The sequence below is a fragment of the Meleagris gallopavo genome, chromosome 7, assembly GCF_905368555.1.
Source record: "Meleagris gallopavo chromosome 7, MGAL_WU_HG_1.1, whole genome shotgun sequence".
Classification (NCBI taxonomy): domain Eukaryota; kingdom Metazoa; phylum Chordata; class Aves; order Galliformes; family Phasianidae; genus Meleagris; species Meleagris gallopavo.
Genome location: NC_139410.1, coordinates 35277265 through 35293544, shown reverse-complemented (window position 1 = coordinate 35293544; position 16280 = coordinate 35277265). Strand labels below are relative to the sequence as shown.

Below are 16280 nucleotides of genomic sequence, written 5' to 3'. Positions count from 1 at the left end.
CCCCAGATCCCATCACTTCTTGCTCAAGAGAAAGGAATTCTCTGAATACCAAGCACCAAAGGCATACAGTTTTAGAGCCATCCCTTCCCACAAACCCACAGCCTGATTAAGCCTGTAAATGGTTTAGATCTCCTGCTACCATCTCAGTGTAACACACCCCAGGTTCATTTCCACATCAGCCAGCAGTGAGATAACCCAGCCTGATGTGATTCTCACTGCCTTACGCTGAATGTGCCTGTAACATGATGGAAAGCACAGGAGTGACAGCAGAACTGCAAGAACCCAGACCGCAGCAAGGATTTGCTCAAATGCAACAGGCATAGGCACAAAAATAAAGGAAAGAAGCTGCTCGCCTTTAGAAGACCACAAGCACACAGGGCATGCCACTGAAATGCCCTCATCTCCACCACCCACCCTTAAATGAGGTCTGGGAAGGGGTGGATCCTGTCTCCAGCCCTTCCACTCAGGTACATTGCATGCACCTGAGCTCCCCTGGGTTGGCCCTGCCTTCCCTCCATCACTGCTTCAAGCCCTGACTTAGCATTTCTGCTACAGTGCCCTATTGGAGATCTTTGGAAGCAGTCGAACTGGAGGCAGCTGAAGCCAAGGTCCCTGGGCAAAAACCGGCCAGTCCTGCACAGCCCCACAGGATCAGACAGTCCTCCCCAGCTCCTGTCCTCAGTTCCCTTGCATGTACAGGGGAAAGTTTTTACCTAAAGAGAGGAGATTTAGGTCAGGTTTTAGAAAGAAATCCTTTGACCAGAGCCAGTGAGGCCGTGGCACTGCCCAGAGTGTGGTGCCCCATCCCTGGAGGTGCCCCAGGCCATGGATGGGCCCTGGGCAGCCTGAGCTGGGGGGCAGCCAGCCCACAGCAGGGTTGGGGCTTGCAGGTCTCTTCCAACCAAACCATCCCATGGTTCTATGATCCTGAATGTTCCTTCCAACCCAACTATTCCATGGCTCTGTGATTCCATGAGATAGGCTGGGGCAGGCCAGCAGTATCTCCCTGTAGAGTCAGTAGTGGGCACCTCTCAGACACATATCCCCAATGAGCCATTTTGGAGCAAAAAATTGGGTTCACACAAGCCCGTAAAATAAGTTTGGTTAGTATCAAGTTCCATTAATCTGGAGGCAAAAACAGCTGTCGTGACCTTTAAGGTTTTGTCTTTCTTGGCAGGTGAATTTTTACCACATCCTTTTCTTCCTTTTTGTTATTATTATTCTTTAATGGACCTTTTAAAAAAGTGTAGGGGCAGACACTTGAAGTTGTGAGTGCTGGTGGGATGTAGGAATGGAAACGTATATTACGTGTCATGGGAACGACTTCTTCTCATTTACTGATCACCAGAAGGCTGAATGTTTGTTTTGATAATTGGCCTTTGCACAAAAAAGGCATTAAGTCAGCAACGGTGAATAATTTATGAGACCTACTTTCATGTGATTAATCTCCGAGGGTCTAAAACCAAAACTTCTGAGATGCAGCGCTTCTTTTCACTAATTGGTGCTGCTCTTCACTAATCGGTGAGGCGGTGTGAGAGTCACAGACCACCATTTCCCTTCACAATGTGCCCACCCTGCTGCTGGGTTGGGGTTGGATGGCACAGCACTCCTCCAGGAGTCAGAGGAAGGCTTTTAAGTGATGGGAAACTCCTCACTCTGTCCACAACCACGTGGCTGAGACTAGAAATTGCCTTACCTGCATGCACACCCCATGCATTGCTGTAAGGAGAAAACCTCACATCCTGACCAGCAGTGCATCCCACAGCCCTTCCAAGAAGGTTGCTGCTGTGTCCCATTCTCAGCACAACTTCGGGGTGCCCTGGCCAGCACTCAGTTAGCTCTGCTCTTCACATGGCTTCTGCACAAAGAGAACTTGGGATCATGCTCGGCTCTGGCCACAAACAACCCTGAGAGGATGCTGAAGAATATAAAGATCAATGTTATGCTGGAATTAGGAACTGCCAGGAAGCAGCAAAACCCAGAATGTGCCAGGTGACCTTCCCTGGTAGCACCGTGCAATGAGATGCAATCTAACATCAAGAGCTGCCATGCAAAGGACGGCTCATTGCTTCAAAGCACTAATTAAAAATGATGAATTAAGGCACAGCAGTGAAGCTTTCCATAAGCAAACTGGAAGAGCTGTGGCTGCTGCTGCCGTGCCATGTTTGTTTGAAAAATGATAGCGAGTGGCAGGACTGCTTTAAATTTAACCTTTTAACTGACTCTTGATAAAAATACATTTTTAATGATAACTAAAAAGATGAAATAACTCAGACTACTCATTTTCTGGCTCCAAATGCTTGTTTGGAGGGCTGCGATTACTCACATAATTAAAATGTAGGTGATGGTCTCTCATGTTTGTCCTTCTTTGTATACAAATGTACAATTAAAAGCACGTGCTCGTTGTCTGAATGTCGCTAGCCACGTAAATCACTTGTCCACACTTTTTGCTCAGCTGAGCAGAGTGAGCAGAGAACAGCTGAGCTTGGGTCTGGGGGAGCAAAGCATTCACACCCTCTTCTAAGCAGAGCACATGGAAAACCTCTTTTGCCCTTTTTAAGATGCACCTGTAGGCTTCCCTATAGAGTCACTAAATATGTTTGTGTTACTATTACCATACTGTTATCATAGAATAGAAACTGGAGAAGCCCTTTTGGATCCCCACGCCCAACCCCAACCCCATCCCATGTCCCTCAGTGCCACATCCCCACAGCTCTGGGACACCCCCAGGGATGGTGATGGGATGGTGATCCCCCCCAGCCCCACTCCCCAGAGTGGAACTTACTTAAATGCAACTTTTTTTCTAGTTTGATCCTCTTGTGCTCTTCCCACCTACTTTGGGAAGTTACAAGAAGGTATGAAAAGTGCATTTATTTGACTGTGGTACCTCCTGCCTGTGGGTGCTGAGGATGTTCCCAGCATTGCTGCATGCAGAGCAGTGCCCCGTGCTGGGTGCTGAGCTGGCTGCCCCATGGCACAGCCTAAAGCAATGCATGGGTTACATTCTAAATGCATTGCTTCAATATTTCAGCGTCTTTGATTTAATTTTTAAAGTTCCTCGAGCACATTAAGTGCTTGCAAACCCCGTGCTGAACTCCTAGAGTTCTTATGTTAATAGTTAATGTCCATAGCTGCACGTCTGATGCCTCAGTGGATCACCTTCCTGCTTTCTGCTCCACGAGGCCCCGAGTCTGGCTGCCATCCAGCACAGCAAAGGAGCTGCTTATTTTGTGTAGGACTCATTCACTTTTCAAAATCCAGACACCGCTTTAGTGGAACCACTGCTCGTCTGCAACCAAGTGAGCCAGGGTGGGATTTCAGGGGAAAAAAAGAAAAAAACAATGCGTTGTCTCCTGTTTGCTGCCTGCCACTGCCCAATCTGCTGGGCCTGGGTACCCAAAGGGAGCAATGAGTCAGGAACTGGCAGCAGCACATCCTGCAGCACAGGACCCAAAATAATGATCTCAGCTGGATTAAGGGCTGGGAATTAGCATCAACCCTGCACCGCACCAGTACAGCCCTGCCTTTTCATACCCGTTTCTTTCACTGCTTGGCACAAAAGTCATGAAGCCTTCCCAGCACCAATGCTGTGGTTTCTGCTCCTGTGTCACCAACATCTCCCCGCCAGTTTGGGCTGTGCAATTACGGGAGATCCCCCTCTGACTGCAGCCCCACGCCACCAGCACTGCTGGGGGTGGAAGCAGCCCTGCTTTGCCACGGCACACAGCCACCAAAAGCTTTGTGCAGACCCACCGAAGCCACAGCTGCACGGCCAGCCGGTGGCCAAGGGCTGCTCAGCACCACTGCGTTCCTGATTTGGGATGTTCCAGATGTGCCCAGCCCACAGCTAAAGGCTCTTTGTCCCCTGATGCTTTAATTACGGTTATCCTTTAATTCCATTTGCTGCATTGTGGTGCTGCCGTTCAAGTGCTTTCCAGTAGAGCCATTATACGAGAAAACACGAAACGAAAAATGAATAAGCTGTTAGGCAAGAGGAGCCAAAGCAAAAGCACACTTCCCACGTCCTTCCTTTCAGGTTGGGTATGAGGAAGCATTCCTTCTCCAAAGAGCAGTCAGGCAGTGGCACAGCTGCCCAGGGACTGGGGGTCACCATCCCTGGGGGTGTCCCAGAGCTGTGGGGATGTGGCACTGAGGGACGTGGGCACAAAGGGGTGGGTGGGGTTGGGCTTGGAGATCCTACAGGGCTTCTCCAGCCTTAATCATTCCATGACTGAACACGCATTTGCCAGACTTCCTTGTGTTTTAATTAAGGAAAACAAACAAACAAATAAAAAAGCAAAAAAGTGTCAGAAAACCACAACAGAGGCAGCAAAACCAATCAGCCTCAGCACAGCTTTTCCTCCTCTAGCTTTCTACTATTCTACCTTAAAGCTGTTTTGGTTTTCTTCAAGCTTTCTCCAGGACCCACCATATACAATAACGAAAGCTTTCTGATTTATTTTTAAATATATCTGGCAACCAGACCACTTAAACATCCTTGCTTTAAATCAATACATGACTGATAATTAGATATCAAACCTAATTCAGTCTGAAAGACTTGGAGGTCAGGCATCAGGTACTATTTAATTAAGTAAATGTAAACCATATTGATTGCGTTTTTGTCTGACTCTGTTGATGCTTTGATGTTTATGGCTTATTTGTAGACTGCCATGAGAGGAGCAGCCCAGGAGCTGCCAGGCCATCCCACTGCTGCCATCCCAGCTGCTGCAAGGGGTAAAATGTGTAACGACAGCGAGGGCTTCTGCTCATGCCTTTGGGCTGCCTCCAACCAGCATCATAAATGCTACCTAAGGTTCCAGGTTCCTTGCACGTCGCTCATGTCCCATTCTGCACACAGCCATAACAGCAGGGCAGTTTGCACACCAGCCCTTGTTTTTAGCATCCCATTCACTTGGGGTGAAGGCAGCCTGGCAGATGCTGCACTGTTTTTGCCTCCCCCAGCACAACCCCGCAGAAACCAAATTTCCCCGTGGCACGTTGGGCCACATTGCAGCACTCAGAGCATTAAACAACAACTGGCTGCAGAGAGACTGATTACTGTTTTTTTCTTTTTACATTCGGACAGGCAAAGAAGCATTATTACGGCCCCGTAAGCCTAATGGGGTGGTATAAAGTGCTTTCCAAGAACCCTATTTTTAACCAGAGAGCAGGGGCTCTTCTGAGGAGAGAGGCTGTAACCCCATCCTGCAGAGAGCTGCCTTCTTTCACATAAAGAAATGCCATTTTCTCCTCCCTCATCTTTAACATTCCTGCACTTAGCTTGTTCAACTCCGTTATTATCCAAAGGGCTTCCTGTTTGGGTTGGAGGAAATTGGTTTCATTTAAAACGCCCTTTTTAAATCCCCTTTTAGAAGTAATTTTATTAAAAATCGCTTGATGGCTTCGCATTTAATTGCTAATAATAGTTCCATTCAAATAGCACTTGTAAACTCATCTGAGCAGGTCTTGACCCTAAGAAGCATCGCTGCTTTGCATGCTGGGATGCACACAGCAGGGGTGAATGCAGCAAATGCATGCAGCAGGGATGCTCACAGTAGGGGTGCACGAAGAAGGGATGCACAAACAGGGATGCAGAAAGGAGGGATACATGTGGTGGGGGTGCAGAAACAGGGATGCATGCAGCAGAGGTGCATGCAGCAGGGATGCACAAAGCAGGGATGCACAAAGCAGAGATGCACGAAGCAGAGATGCACAAAGCAGGGATGCATGAAGCAGGGATGCACAAACAGGGGCACACGAAGAAAGGATGCACAAAGCACGGATGCATGAAGCAGGGATGAACAAACAGGAATGCACAAAGCAAGGGTGCACAAACAGAGATGCACAATTGGGATGCACAAGCAGGGATGCACAAAGCATGGATGCACAAAGCAGGGGTGCTGGTAGCAGAGATGCATGCATTAGGAGCCAACCACAGCTGCATTTGCCTTTCTGCACACTGATGATTTCAGACCCCATGGATAAAGCACACACCCAGTTGCATCAATCTGGCACTGGTTCTGCTCGATTTCTTCACACTCCCTTTTGCACCATCCATGCTGTGAATGGAATCAAACCCTGCAGTTATTACCAGTTTTTGCACTTTGTATAAAAGAAATGGAGGGGGATGAAGGTGTGACTCTTTGCACGTAGGACCCGACAGGTCCTGGGAGGTGTTGGCTGCTGGCACGGAGCTCAGCTGGAGGCTGGGATGGAACAGCCATGGCTACAAGCACTTTTAAAGTGAATTTTTCAGAAGGCTGCTGAGGGGCAGCTGTGTGCTGAGACAGGGGAGGTTTAGGTTAGATATTATCACAGAATCACAGAATGGCTGGGTTGGAAGGGACCTCAAGGATCACGAAGCTCCAACCCCCCACCACACGCAGGTCCACCAACCTCCACATTTCACAGCAGCCCAGGCTGCCCAGGGCCCCATCCAACCTGGCCTTGAACACCTCCAGGGATGGACGGGGCATCCACAGCCTCTCTGGCCAGCTGTGCTGGACTCACCACTCTCATAGGAAAGAACTTCCCCCTGACATCCAACCTAAATCTTCCCTCTCTCAAATATTAGGAGGAAGTTTTTCAGCCAGAGGGTGGTGAGGCACTGGAACAGGTTGCCCAAGGAGGCTGTGGATGCCCCATCCCTGCAGGCAGTCAAGGCCAGGCTGGATGTGGCTCTGGGCAGCCTGGGCTGCTGGTTGGTGACCTGCACACAGCAGGGGGTTGGAGCTGGATGAGCATTGAGGTCCTTTGCAACCCAGGCCATTCTATCATTCTATGATCCACTGAGCAGAGAGAAGCCCGGGCAGCCACCGACGTTCCCTGGAACCGCTCCGATGGGCTCTCGCATCGGAAAAGCCCGCAGCTTTTCCCCGATGGAAGCGGAGGCAGCCTGTCCCTCCCGCCCCCGGCCCCGCTAGGTGTCACTGCGCGACATGAAATCCGCGCTCGGCTCTCGCCCCGCACCGGTCTGAACACATCGTGGCTGGGGTTTCGGACATCCCCGCCCCGGGAGCCGCCGTGTCCCGGGCCCGGACCCGCGGCAGGAGCGGGCAGAGGAGCCGCCGAGTTCACTGCCGCGGTCCCGGTGGCTGCAAGGTGCAGGCAGCGCTCGGCCGGTGTCCCCCATTCCCATCAGTGTCTTTGTGACTGCTCCTGGAAGCCAGCTGCTGCCTAAGAGATAGATTCAGGACCCCTGTCCCCATCCCACTCACATACTGTTTCAGTCCCTATCTCACTCCATCCCAATTCTTTCCTCATCCTATTCTCATTCCTCTTACTTCCATCCCCATCCCATCCTCAGCTCATCCCCATTTCTATCCAATTTCCAAACTAATCTCATCTCGATTCCCATCCCCATCCTATCCCATCCTCATCACATTCCCCACCCCCACCCCCATCCCCATCTCCATCCCAATCCCTATCCCTATCCCCATCCCCATCCCCATCCCCATCTTCACACCCATCCCACACCCATTCCATCTCATTTTCCCTCTCTGGACCATCCCATCCCCACCCCATGCACACTCCCACCCCCATTCCCACCTCTATTCCCATCCCCATCCTATAATTCCTCTCCGCACCCCCATTCCATCCCAAACTCCCAGGTTGCTCTGCAGGTGAGCTCTGGGTGCCCCTATTTGGGGTCACCTCCAAGCCTGGAGCAGAGGAGAGGAAGGAGCCCTATCCTAACCCTACAAGTGCTCTGCATCACCTGAAATCTGCATCACCTGAAATCGGCATCACCAAACCTTTTAGACACTTTCTCCAACAGACACTCTGAAATAAACTTCGCTCCTCAAAGCTCCTCAGTTCTGGCTTGCAAATCAGAAGGATGAGAACAAAGGCAATGATAGGAATGGTAAGAAGTTAAGTTGCACACCTTGCCTTAACCCTGCCGTTAGATCACAGTGGGGAGGTTTGACAAGCACACAGTCGTGCCTGTTCAGAGCAAGAACTTTTCTTTATATCTGTTCCTCACCACAGAACACCAAAGTAGGTGGCATCTCAGTGTTAAGAGACACCACACACACAACAAGAGAGATGTCCTCTGCAGTTTCCTGGCACAATTTGCACGTATTCTCACAACTGCCCTGTTTGGCTGCGGCAGCCCCGTCTCTACAACAGTTCAGATGCTGCTGCTGCCTCGAGGAGCAAAGGCTGTTATTAGGAAACATTTCCAAATGGAGAAGGAGGGAGCTGCGCTCTGCACAAAGGAGTTGTGCGGAGCTGAACTTCTCTTCCAGCATTTTCCTCTGCCTAAAACAACTGCCAGCACTCCCGCTGCTAATTAGAATTAATACTATCTTCTTCCTCCGGCAGTAAAAACAGAATGTTCTCCTCGTGTCCCATCTGATAAGGCTGCAAGCCTCGGCCAGCAGGGCCCTCAGGTGCCTGGGGGGGACCCACAGCACCGGCACCCCCAGCCCTGGGTGATTGTGAGCAGCTGCAGCCCCCCAAGCTTAAGATGAATTTACCTCAAGGGACTCAGGAAACACCATTTCCCTGGCCTGGCCCTCAGCTCCCTGTCAGTTCATTCCTGTAGTGTAATGTTCCATGTTCCCAGCCAGCCGTGGACACTGCCCACGTCCACATCCCAGCTTAGAAATACCCCCAGCCCTGGCTCAGCCTGAGGAAAGGAGCAGCTGTCCCCTATCACTCCATACCCCAAACATTGCTCCTGGTCCTACCATGCTGGTCCCACCATGCTGGTCCCAGCTGTCCCAGCACGCAACCATATCACAGAAGCATAGAATGGCTTGGCTTGGAAGAGACCTTAAAGACCACAGAACCGTAGAATGGTTGGGTTGGAAAGGACCTCCCAGCCCCCAGCCCTACCGTGGGCTGGCTGCCCCCCAGCTCAGGCTGCCCAGGGCCCATCCATGGCCTGGGGCACCTTCAGGATGGGTAACCACAGCTCTGAGCAGTGCCACGGCCTCACTGCACCCTGAATAAAAATTTCCTCCCTAACATCTGACCTCAATCTCCTCTCTTTTAGTTTAAAGCTATTCCCACCCGTCCCATCACCGTCTGCCCGTGCAATCCCAAAACTTCCTTCCTGAAGCAAAACAAGCCGCAAAACGCCGCTCCTCCACGTCCGACCTGTGCCAGCCCGTCCCTCCCAAACCCCACCCCTTAGAAACCCACCCTCAGAACTCTCTCCTTTAAGCCCCATCCCCGAAACCCTCCGCCCCATCTCCACAAACCCTCCTCCACATCCTCTCCCGCACACGCAGCCCTCAAACCCCGACACAGAAACCCGTTCTCCCCCCACCCCGAGTCCCGGTGCCACCCCCGGGCGGGGCCGGGCGGGGCGGGCGGAGCGGGCAGCGGCGCGGCGCGGGGCTCGGCGGGGCTCGGCTCGGCTCGGCGGGGCCCGGCCCGCTGCATGCGGCGGCGGCGGCGGCGGGGCGGCCGGACGGGATGAACGGCTCTGCGGGCGGCGGCACGGCGGCGGCGGGGCTGGTGGCGGGCGCCGGGAGCGCGGCGCTGGAGCTGGAGCGGGCGCTGCGCTGCTGCACGGCCGCCTCCGCGGTGACCGACGGCGGCGGCGGCGGAGGAGCGGCGGCGGCGGCGGCGGCGGCGGCGGCGGACGAGCGGAGCCTCTACATCATGCGGGTGGTGCAGATCGCCGTCATGTGCGTCCTGGCTCTCACCGTCGTTTTCGGCATCTTCTTCCTCGGCTGTAACCTGCTCATCAAGTCCGAGGGCATGATCAACTTTCTGGTGAAGGACCGGCGGCCGTCCAAGGAGGTGGAGGCGGTGGTAGTGGGACCGTACTGAGCGCCGCTCCCCGCGCCCCGACGAGGCGGCCCCGCACGGAGCGTTCCGCCGCAGCGCTGCCCGCGCCCGTCCGCGCCCCGCTCCGAGCGGCACCGCGGCCCCGAGGTGCGGGGAGAGCCGCGGTGCCGAAGTAAAACGCGCTCTGATGGCAACAGGTCTGGGCTGCTCTTTTCCTTCGCGTTAAGAGCCGGGCTGCTCGCGGCCGGGGGAGCGGGAGGGAGCGGGGGGCGGCGGCGGCTCCGCGAAGCGGTCGGGATGCGGCGGGACCCCTCCGGCCCCGCGAATGGCCGTGCTGCCCATCCTGGCCAGCCCCGTGCTGCCCGTCCAGGCCAGCGGCACCGAGGCTTTTTATTAAGGCAGCCGAAAGCCTCGCCAACAGGTGACTTCTTACAGCCGCGTTTAAGGGGGAGATATTCACGCTCTGATAAATTTTTTACTCCGTCGTCCATTTCCTTCATAGGGATAGCATCTTTCTGTGAGAGGCTGGCAGAGCTATTTGTCACATCCCCCAGGGTTGCCAGCCAGAAATCAATACGGCCACATTTGCTGTAGGAGCAGCGGACGCGGCAGAAGCGCTGGGGATGGGTGCGGGAGGGATCCGATTCCCGGCACCCCTGCTGTGCCGCAGCACCGCTCCGGGCCGGGCAGGTTCCTGCCGGAGCCGCGGGGTTTTGGGGCTGCCCCGTTGTCCCTCGGCTTATCCAGGGCTGATCAGAGCACAAATCATTACAGACATCGGCAGGAGATGCTGAGAGAAGTTTCCTCTTTGATGGTTCGTGGCTGAAGGGAACAATCTCACTCAGAGGGTGGTGAAGCACTGGAACAGGTTGCCCAAGGAGGCTGTGGATGCCCCATCCCTGCAGGCATTCAAGGCCAGGCTGGATGTGGCTCTGGGCAGCCTGGGCTGCTGGTTGGCGACCTGCACACAATAGGGGGTTGGGACTGGATGAGCACTGTGTGCCTTTGCAACCCAGGCCATTCTGTGATTCTATGAAATGTAATATTTACAATGAGCACCGGAACTTAGGTCCTTTTTGGGCTGGGAAGAGGAATCCAGCTGGAGCTTGAGGCAGCCTCCAGACGGAGAGTAAACTTTTGGTAGCAAATGAAACCAAGCAGGATTTCGCAATGTGCTGTAATTCCCTGAGATGAGCAGAAATCTCAGCCGTGTACTCATTTAAGGGAAAGAAAAAGAACAGATCTGCCTGTTCTCCCGGGAACAAATATGCTGTGGAATTTGTCATTAAATCAAAGGAAATGTTACTGAACTATCCATCAACTGAAACAGTAGGGAGAAACGCAACCAAAGCTCTCCTCCCTTCTTTACCCCTTAATGCTGGATAATGCAGCACTTAATAATACAGTAAGAAGCAGAACTCCTAATAGGGATGTTTTGCTGATTACAAAACACCTCCAAGTTGTTAACTCGCATCACTTGGTGGTAATGCAGCACAGTTGCTCTGTAGCCTGCCTTGCAGCAGGGCACTGCGTACCCGAGCACTGCTTGAGCACTAGATTCATTAAGTATTCTTTATTAATTATAGCAAAGTGTAAGACATTTTAATTAACATTTGCCAGAAGTCACAGTTTTTTCCCGTGCTGTAAATCTGAGGGATGGTAAAGTCCTGGCTCTGTAGCAGTGCAGTCAGCCCAGGAGGCAGCTGCCCGTGGCCCAGGGGATTAACATGAGAGCCTCCATCCAGCACAGTGCTTCCAACCCATCACTCCCAACCCATTAGCAAGCGTTGGGTGTTGGATGGCCAAAGCCACACCAGCTCCTATGACAGAGCAGAGGAGTCCCCAGAGGAGGATCCTGTCCTATCACGGTTGGCTCCAAGACAATACGGACAACCAGGTCACTTCTTTGTGCTTGTCCTTGGTAGAATGCACTTGATTTTATCACCATCCAAGGGGATTCAGCGAGGAGCATTCTGGTTCCTCTGCAATGTTTCCCTTGGTGGCATTCCCAGAGGGGCAGTGGTTGGGCTGAGTGGCCCTTGGTTGTTACAGATAGGTGTGAGCTCTCCATTGCGTGGGGCTCTGTGATGGCCATTGGCTCAGGGGGGGCTTTGCAGAAGGACCCTCTCACAAGACTTCCAGCAGGACATCACTGCAGCCTCTCAATGGCTGGTTTGGAGTCAACGAGCCCCAAAATCCATACAGCCCCAACCAGAGAGGGGCAGCTGGGGTAATTCCTTTCATGGTCACTCATTGAGAACTGTAGGATGGTAGAGTGGTTTGGGTTGGAAGGGACCTTCAAACCCATCTGGCCCAAATGGTCCCTGCCTGTGCTGAAGGCAGGGACACCTGCAGACTGGGTTCCCAAAGCCCCATCCAGGACAGCCCTGAACACCTCCATGGGCAGAGCATCCCCAGCTGCACAACATTAGCTACTGATGCAGCAAATTAAAAACCATGAGCCCAACTCCCCCAAAGCAGGGCTGGAGCAGCCTCACCTTAGGCTGGTGCACATCTGGTGTGCTTTACACTCTCAAAGGTAGCACAGCAATTTTGCCTGGGTGAAAGCAGTGTCCAAGAGGTGCCCATGAAGCAGAGCCTCGGGCAGAGCTCAGCATTGCTGCCCATCTACAGAGCATCCTCCTGGGTCTGCACATCCCTGGCTCACAAGCAGCCTCCTTTGCTTCCAGCGGGCTGAGATAGCAAGCTGGGAAACATGAGATAATGGATTTCACTCTTTCAGCTCAAAATGTGCACTAATATCCCGGAACAAAGACCAGGATGTATCTTAGCCACTTCCCCACAGCCAGTGGTGTTCAATGCTTTAAAAGAGATACACATATTACAAACTCACTGGCAGCTGCAATTGCCTTTAGATAACCTTTTGGAGGTACTCAGCTCAATCCCTCTCGATGGCCACACACAATTTTAATTGTATGCTTCCCACATCTTCCTAATAATAAACAGTGCTGGAAAGGTGCACATCGGGAGCTGAGATCTGCATGATGCAGGGTTCACATTCAGGCCATGACTCTATGGAAGCATCCCCTGCAGACACTCAAGCTCACACCCAGGTGGGCAGCCCCTCCAAACGCACAGGCTCTGAGCCCTTATCACATACCATTAAGGAACGAACCATTGCAGCTCTCCTCACTCCCATATCTGTGCATGCACGGTTCCTTCTGCTGCACTGATTTCAGCAGACAGTGATGCGTGGCCCCAAGGGACCTCACATCTCCCAGCTCTTTGATACCATAATGCAGCAGCATCCCCTCCATAATGAGGGTTTAAACTTGCTCACTTTCCACAAGCACACCACAGTGTGGCTGGGGCTGCAGCCAGCTCCCCACAGCCAGCACAGCACTGCCCTGCTCCCACCTCCTCTGCACCAACGCTTCCCAGCACCAAAATGGCAACGTGGGGCTCTTGGACAAAAGACAAGAGAAGCCAGCAAACAGCAAGGAATGGACAGCATGGGAAAAGCACTGTGAGCAGCTCTGTGATGTTGAACAAGTGCCTGGTGAATCGGTGACTTCAAGTAGTGCCTATTTCTGGGAAAACAGTGGGTTTCCAAGGAAGCAATGGTATCCATGGGAAGCTGAAGCACCAGGGCTTGCTTGGGTGAGGACGATGCACACCCACATGCAGTTTCAACAGCTCCATCTTCTCTCTTTCCTCCTGCACTTAAACCCAGAGCTAGTGACCTTGGAGGTCACGCAGTTCATCCTCTGCTATGGATCTGGGGGGTCGGTTCCTTTTGTGGCCCACCTGTTTTATTCTTAATGCCAAATAATAGAGTGCTTGTAGCTGGGTAGACCCCAAGGGGAGGAACTGGAGGGAGCTGGGCTGGCTCGGGGCAAAGCGTATCCATCAGCCCGGCCATGAGCCGCTGGGGACCCATTCTGTAGCTATGGAAGGTATTTTTAGCACATGGAAAAAAAGTGTCATGAGCACATGATATGAAAAATACACAAAGCCATCTATCACGTTTATGTCCTTTATTCTAGCATAGGCAGGTTGGGTCTTGCTGGGCCCCGCTGCTCTCTGGGCTCCTCATGCCCGATGGGAGCCATGCTGCCCTGCACCAGGCGCTGCTCTGTGCTCACAGCCTGTGCCAGCATCTGCTCAGAGTGCACCCGTTTCCTGCTTTCATTTTAGCTGCCTTCATTTCCTGTTTGTCACCGACATTGCAGACAGAAGGAAAAATGCCCATCTGAGCTGAAGCCTCACATGCAACTTAAAGGAGCAGTGTCCTTGTGCTAAGGGTTAACAGGGTGGGGAGGGTCAGGTGGGGCATCTGGAAATATTTCTTCTCCAAAGAGCAGTCAGGCAGTGGCACAGCTGCCCAAGGAGTGGGGGGTCACCATCCCTGGGGGTGTCCCAGAGCTGTGGGGATGTGGCACTGAGGGATGTGGGCAGTGGCCATAGGGAGGTGGATGGTGTTGGGTGTGGGGATCCCAGAGGGTTTCTCCAGCTTTCAGGATTCTGTATTTCTACAATTCCATGAGATCCTCGACAATGGGAAATGTCAGGTAGAGTAGAGGTAGAGTAACCTCTGTTGGAAAGACATAAAAATCCTTTTACCCTGAGAATATGTTGCCTACAAGACTGCATTCACCAGAAGCTGCTCCTCTGACCCAACCTCTCCATCACTTTTAGGCCATCCCACCGCTCGGTTGACTGCTGTGTTTCAGAAGCCACAGGAACAAAAAATGCCAACCGTGTTGTAAATGTTAACTACACGTAAGAACTACTCAAAGGTTTTCAAGCAAAGAGAACGAGCTGAATCAGAACCAGCAAGTTCAGGATATGGAGGAAGGAGCCGTTCCCTTTAATTCACTCGGCTCCCAGAACACCGCTGGCTGTTTGACAGCAAGCAAGACACTCTCAAACCCGACTGCCAATGAGGGCATTTGTGTGTGTAATGGAACTGCCACTCACAGCGTTCAAAATGTGTTCAGAGTTTCACAAACCCAGCCCAGCATTCATTACAACCCCTGCGTCATTAACAAGGCCTTCATCTCCCTTTCCCTTTGCCAAATATAAACTCAGAGATGATGGAGGGTATACGTTTGAGATGATCTGGCTCTCTTCCCACCAGCTGAGCAACACGGTGCTGCTGTTCCCTATGTGCCTCATACCCTGTAAGCACCACCTAACTCCAATGCACTGAAGTTCATGGGGGGGGCGAAGAAAGGAGGAAATTGTGTGCTATCTTCAGCAGTTTTGTCTCTGCATGCTCCATTTGCTTGCTGTCGCATTGCCTCCTGTCCCAATGGTACATTGTGACTGCTTTTATACATAAATGCCACCTTTAATTTGAACAAAGCATGTCCACGGGATAACTGTAGAGTGAGAAACGTATGGCTTTAGGAAAACTATACGGCATTATTGAGAAATGGAGCACAGCAGGTATTAGCTAATGATACCTAACACTTGTCGTATCCTGGGCAGAAAATGAAATCACATACATTAATTAAATGTATATTATATGTATATTATGCAGGCTTTGGGGAAAATAGGATAAACTTGTGCTACAACACAAGTGCCACAAATGCAATAGCTCTGAAGCTGATCAACAAGCAGCGTCCTGCACCTTGGCCATGCTGAGCTCCCCCCCTTGTCTTTGGATTGATTACAAGGAAGGGTTTTAGCAAGGCACCAACCCCTCAGAAACTGTGACTGCCATTGATTCAACCTAGTATTTTGGAAGTCCTGAAAGACTGTTGTGCTGTCAACCAGCCCAAGTGGGGCCAATGGCCCCTGCTCCACCAGAGGAGATGGGGTGCACGAGGCAACCAGCAGGACTGTGCCTGGTACCCAAGCAGGGATGCAGAGATCATTGTAATAGAGAAGTGAGAGCTTTGTAGTTGTCAGAAGAATAGAAACACTCTTCTTTTTTACGCAGCAAAACGGATCAAGGAGAGGTCATAGCAGTACTTCTGGGAGGCAGGGACATCGTGCCCATGGGCCTCCAAGCAGATTTAGGATGCTTGTAGAGAAGTGTTTCCACCTGCAGGTGTGTGCTGTATGGTAGTGCATGGGGTGATGGGTCAGTGGTTGAACTTGATGACCTTACAGACCTTGGAAAACCTTGAGGAGCATGCAGCATCTAATAGCAACATGCAAGCAATCTGCCTGCAGACAATAGGATTTGCCGTGTGGAATCACAGAAACAAAGGGCCAGGAGGCCTGAGATACCAATCCATAACCCATGGATTTGGATATAAGTAGATCTGAGTCATGTTTTAACAAGCATTTGAGTCCTGGAAAGCTCTTGCCAAGGAGCACAAAACTCTTTGTTTGAGGTGACAGCATCTCTGTAGGTGTATATTGAAATCTACGTGTTCACACACCACAGAGGTATCATCATTCCTTCTTTCCTTAATTCCTCCATTTTAAAATTTGATCATGTCTAGAAAAATACTAGATTTTGAGTTTAATTTTTCTACAGACTGTGGAGACTCAGCACAACAACTCCAAAGGCCAGCTGTGGTTGGTATTTGGAAATTACACACTACCTAGAGTCAGTCACA

General features: G+C 51.9%; 1 protein-coding gene across 1 annotated transcript; it reads left to right on the top strand.

Moving 5' to 3' along the window:
* The first annotated feature begins 9178 nt into the window (after positions 1–9178).
* On the top strand, positions 9179–9938 carry RPRM (reprimo, TP53 dependent G2 arrest mediator homolog). Its single transcript, XM_085228329.1, has one exon. The coding sequence runs from the start codon at positions 9427–9429 to the stop codon at positions 9784–9786; it is 360 nt and encodes a 119-aa protein (XP_085084455.1). The 5' UTR covers positions 9179–9426; the 3' UTR covers positions 9787–9938.
* The last annotated feature ends 6342 nt before the right edge of the window (positions 9939–16280 follow it).

Coding starts and splice junctions, on each gene's coding strand:
- RPRM (XM_085228329.1), top strand. CDS start 9,427: ATGAACGGCTCTGCGGGCGGCGGCACGGCGGCGGCGGGGCTGGTGGCG.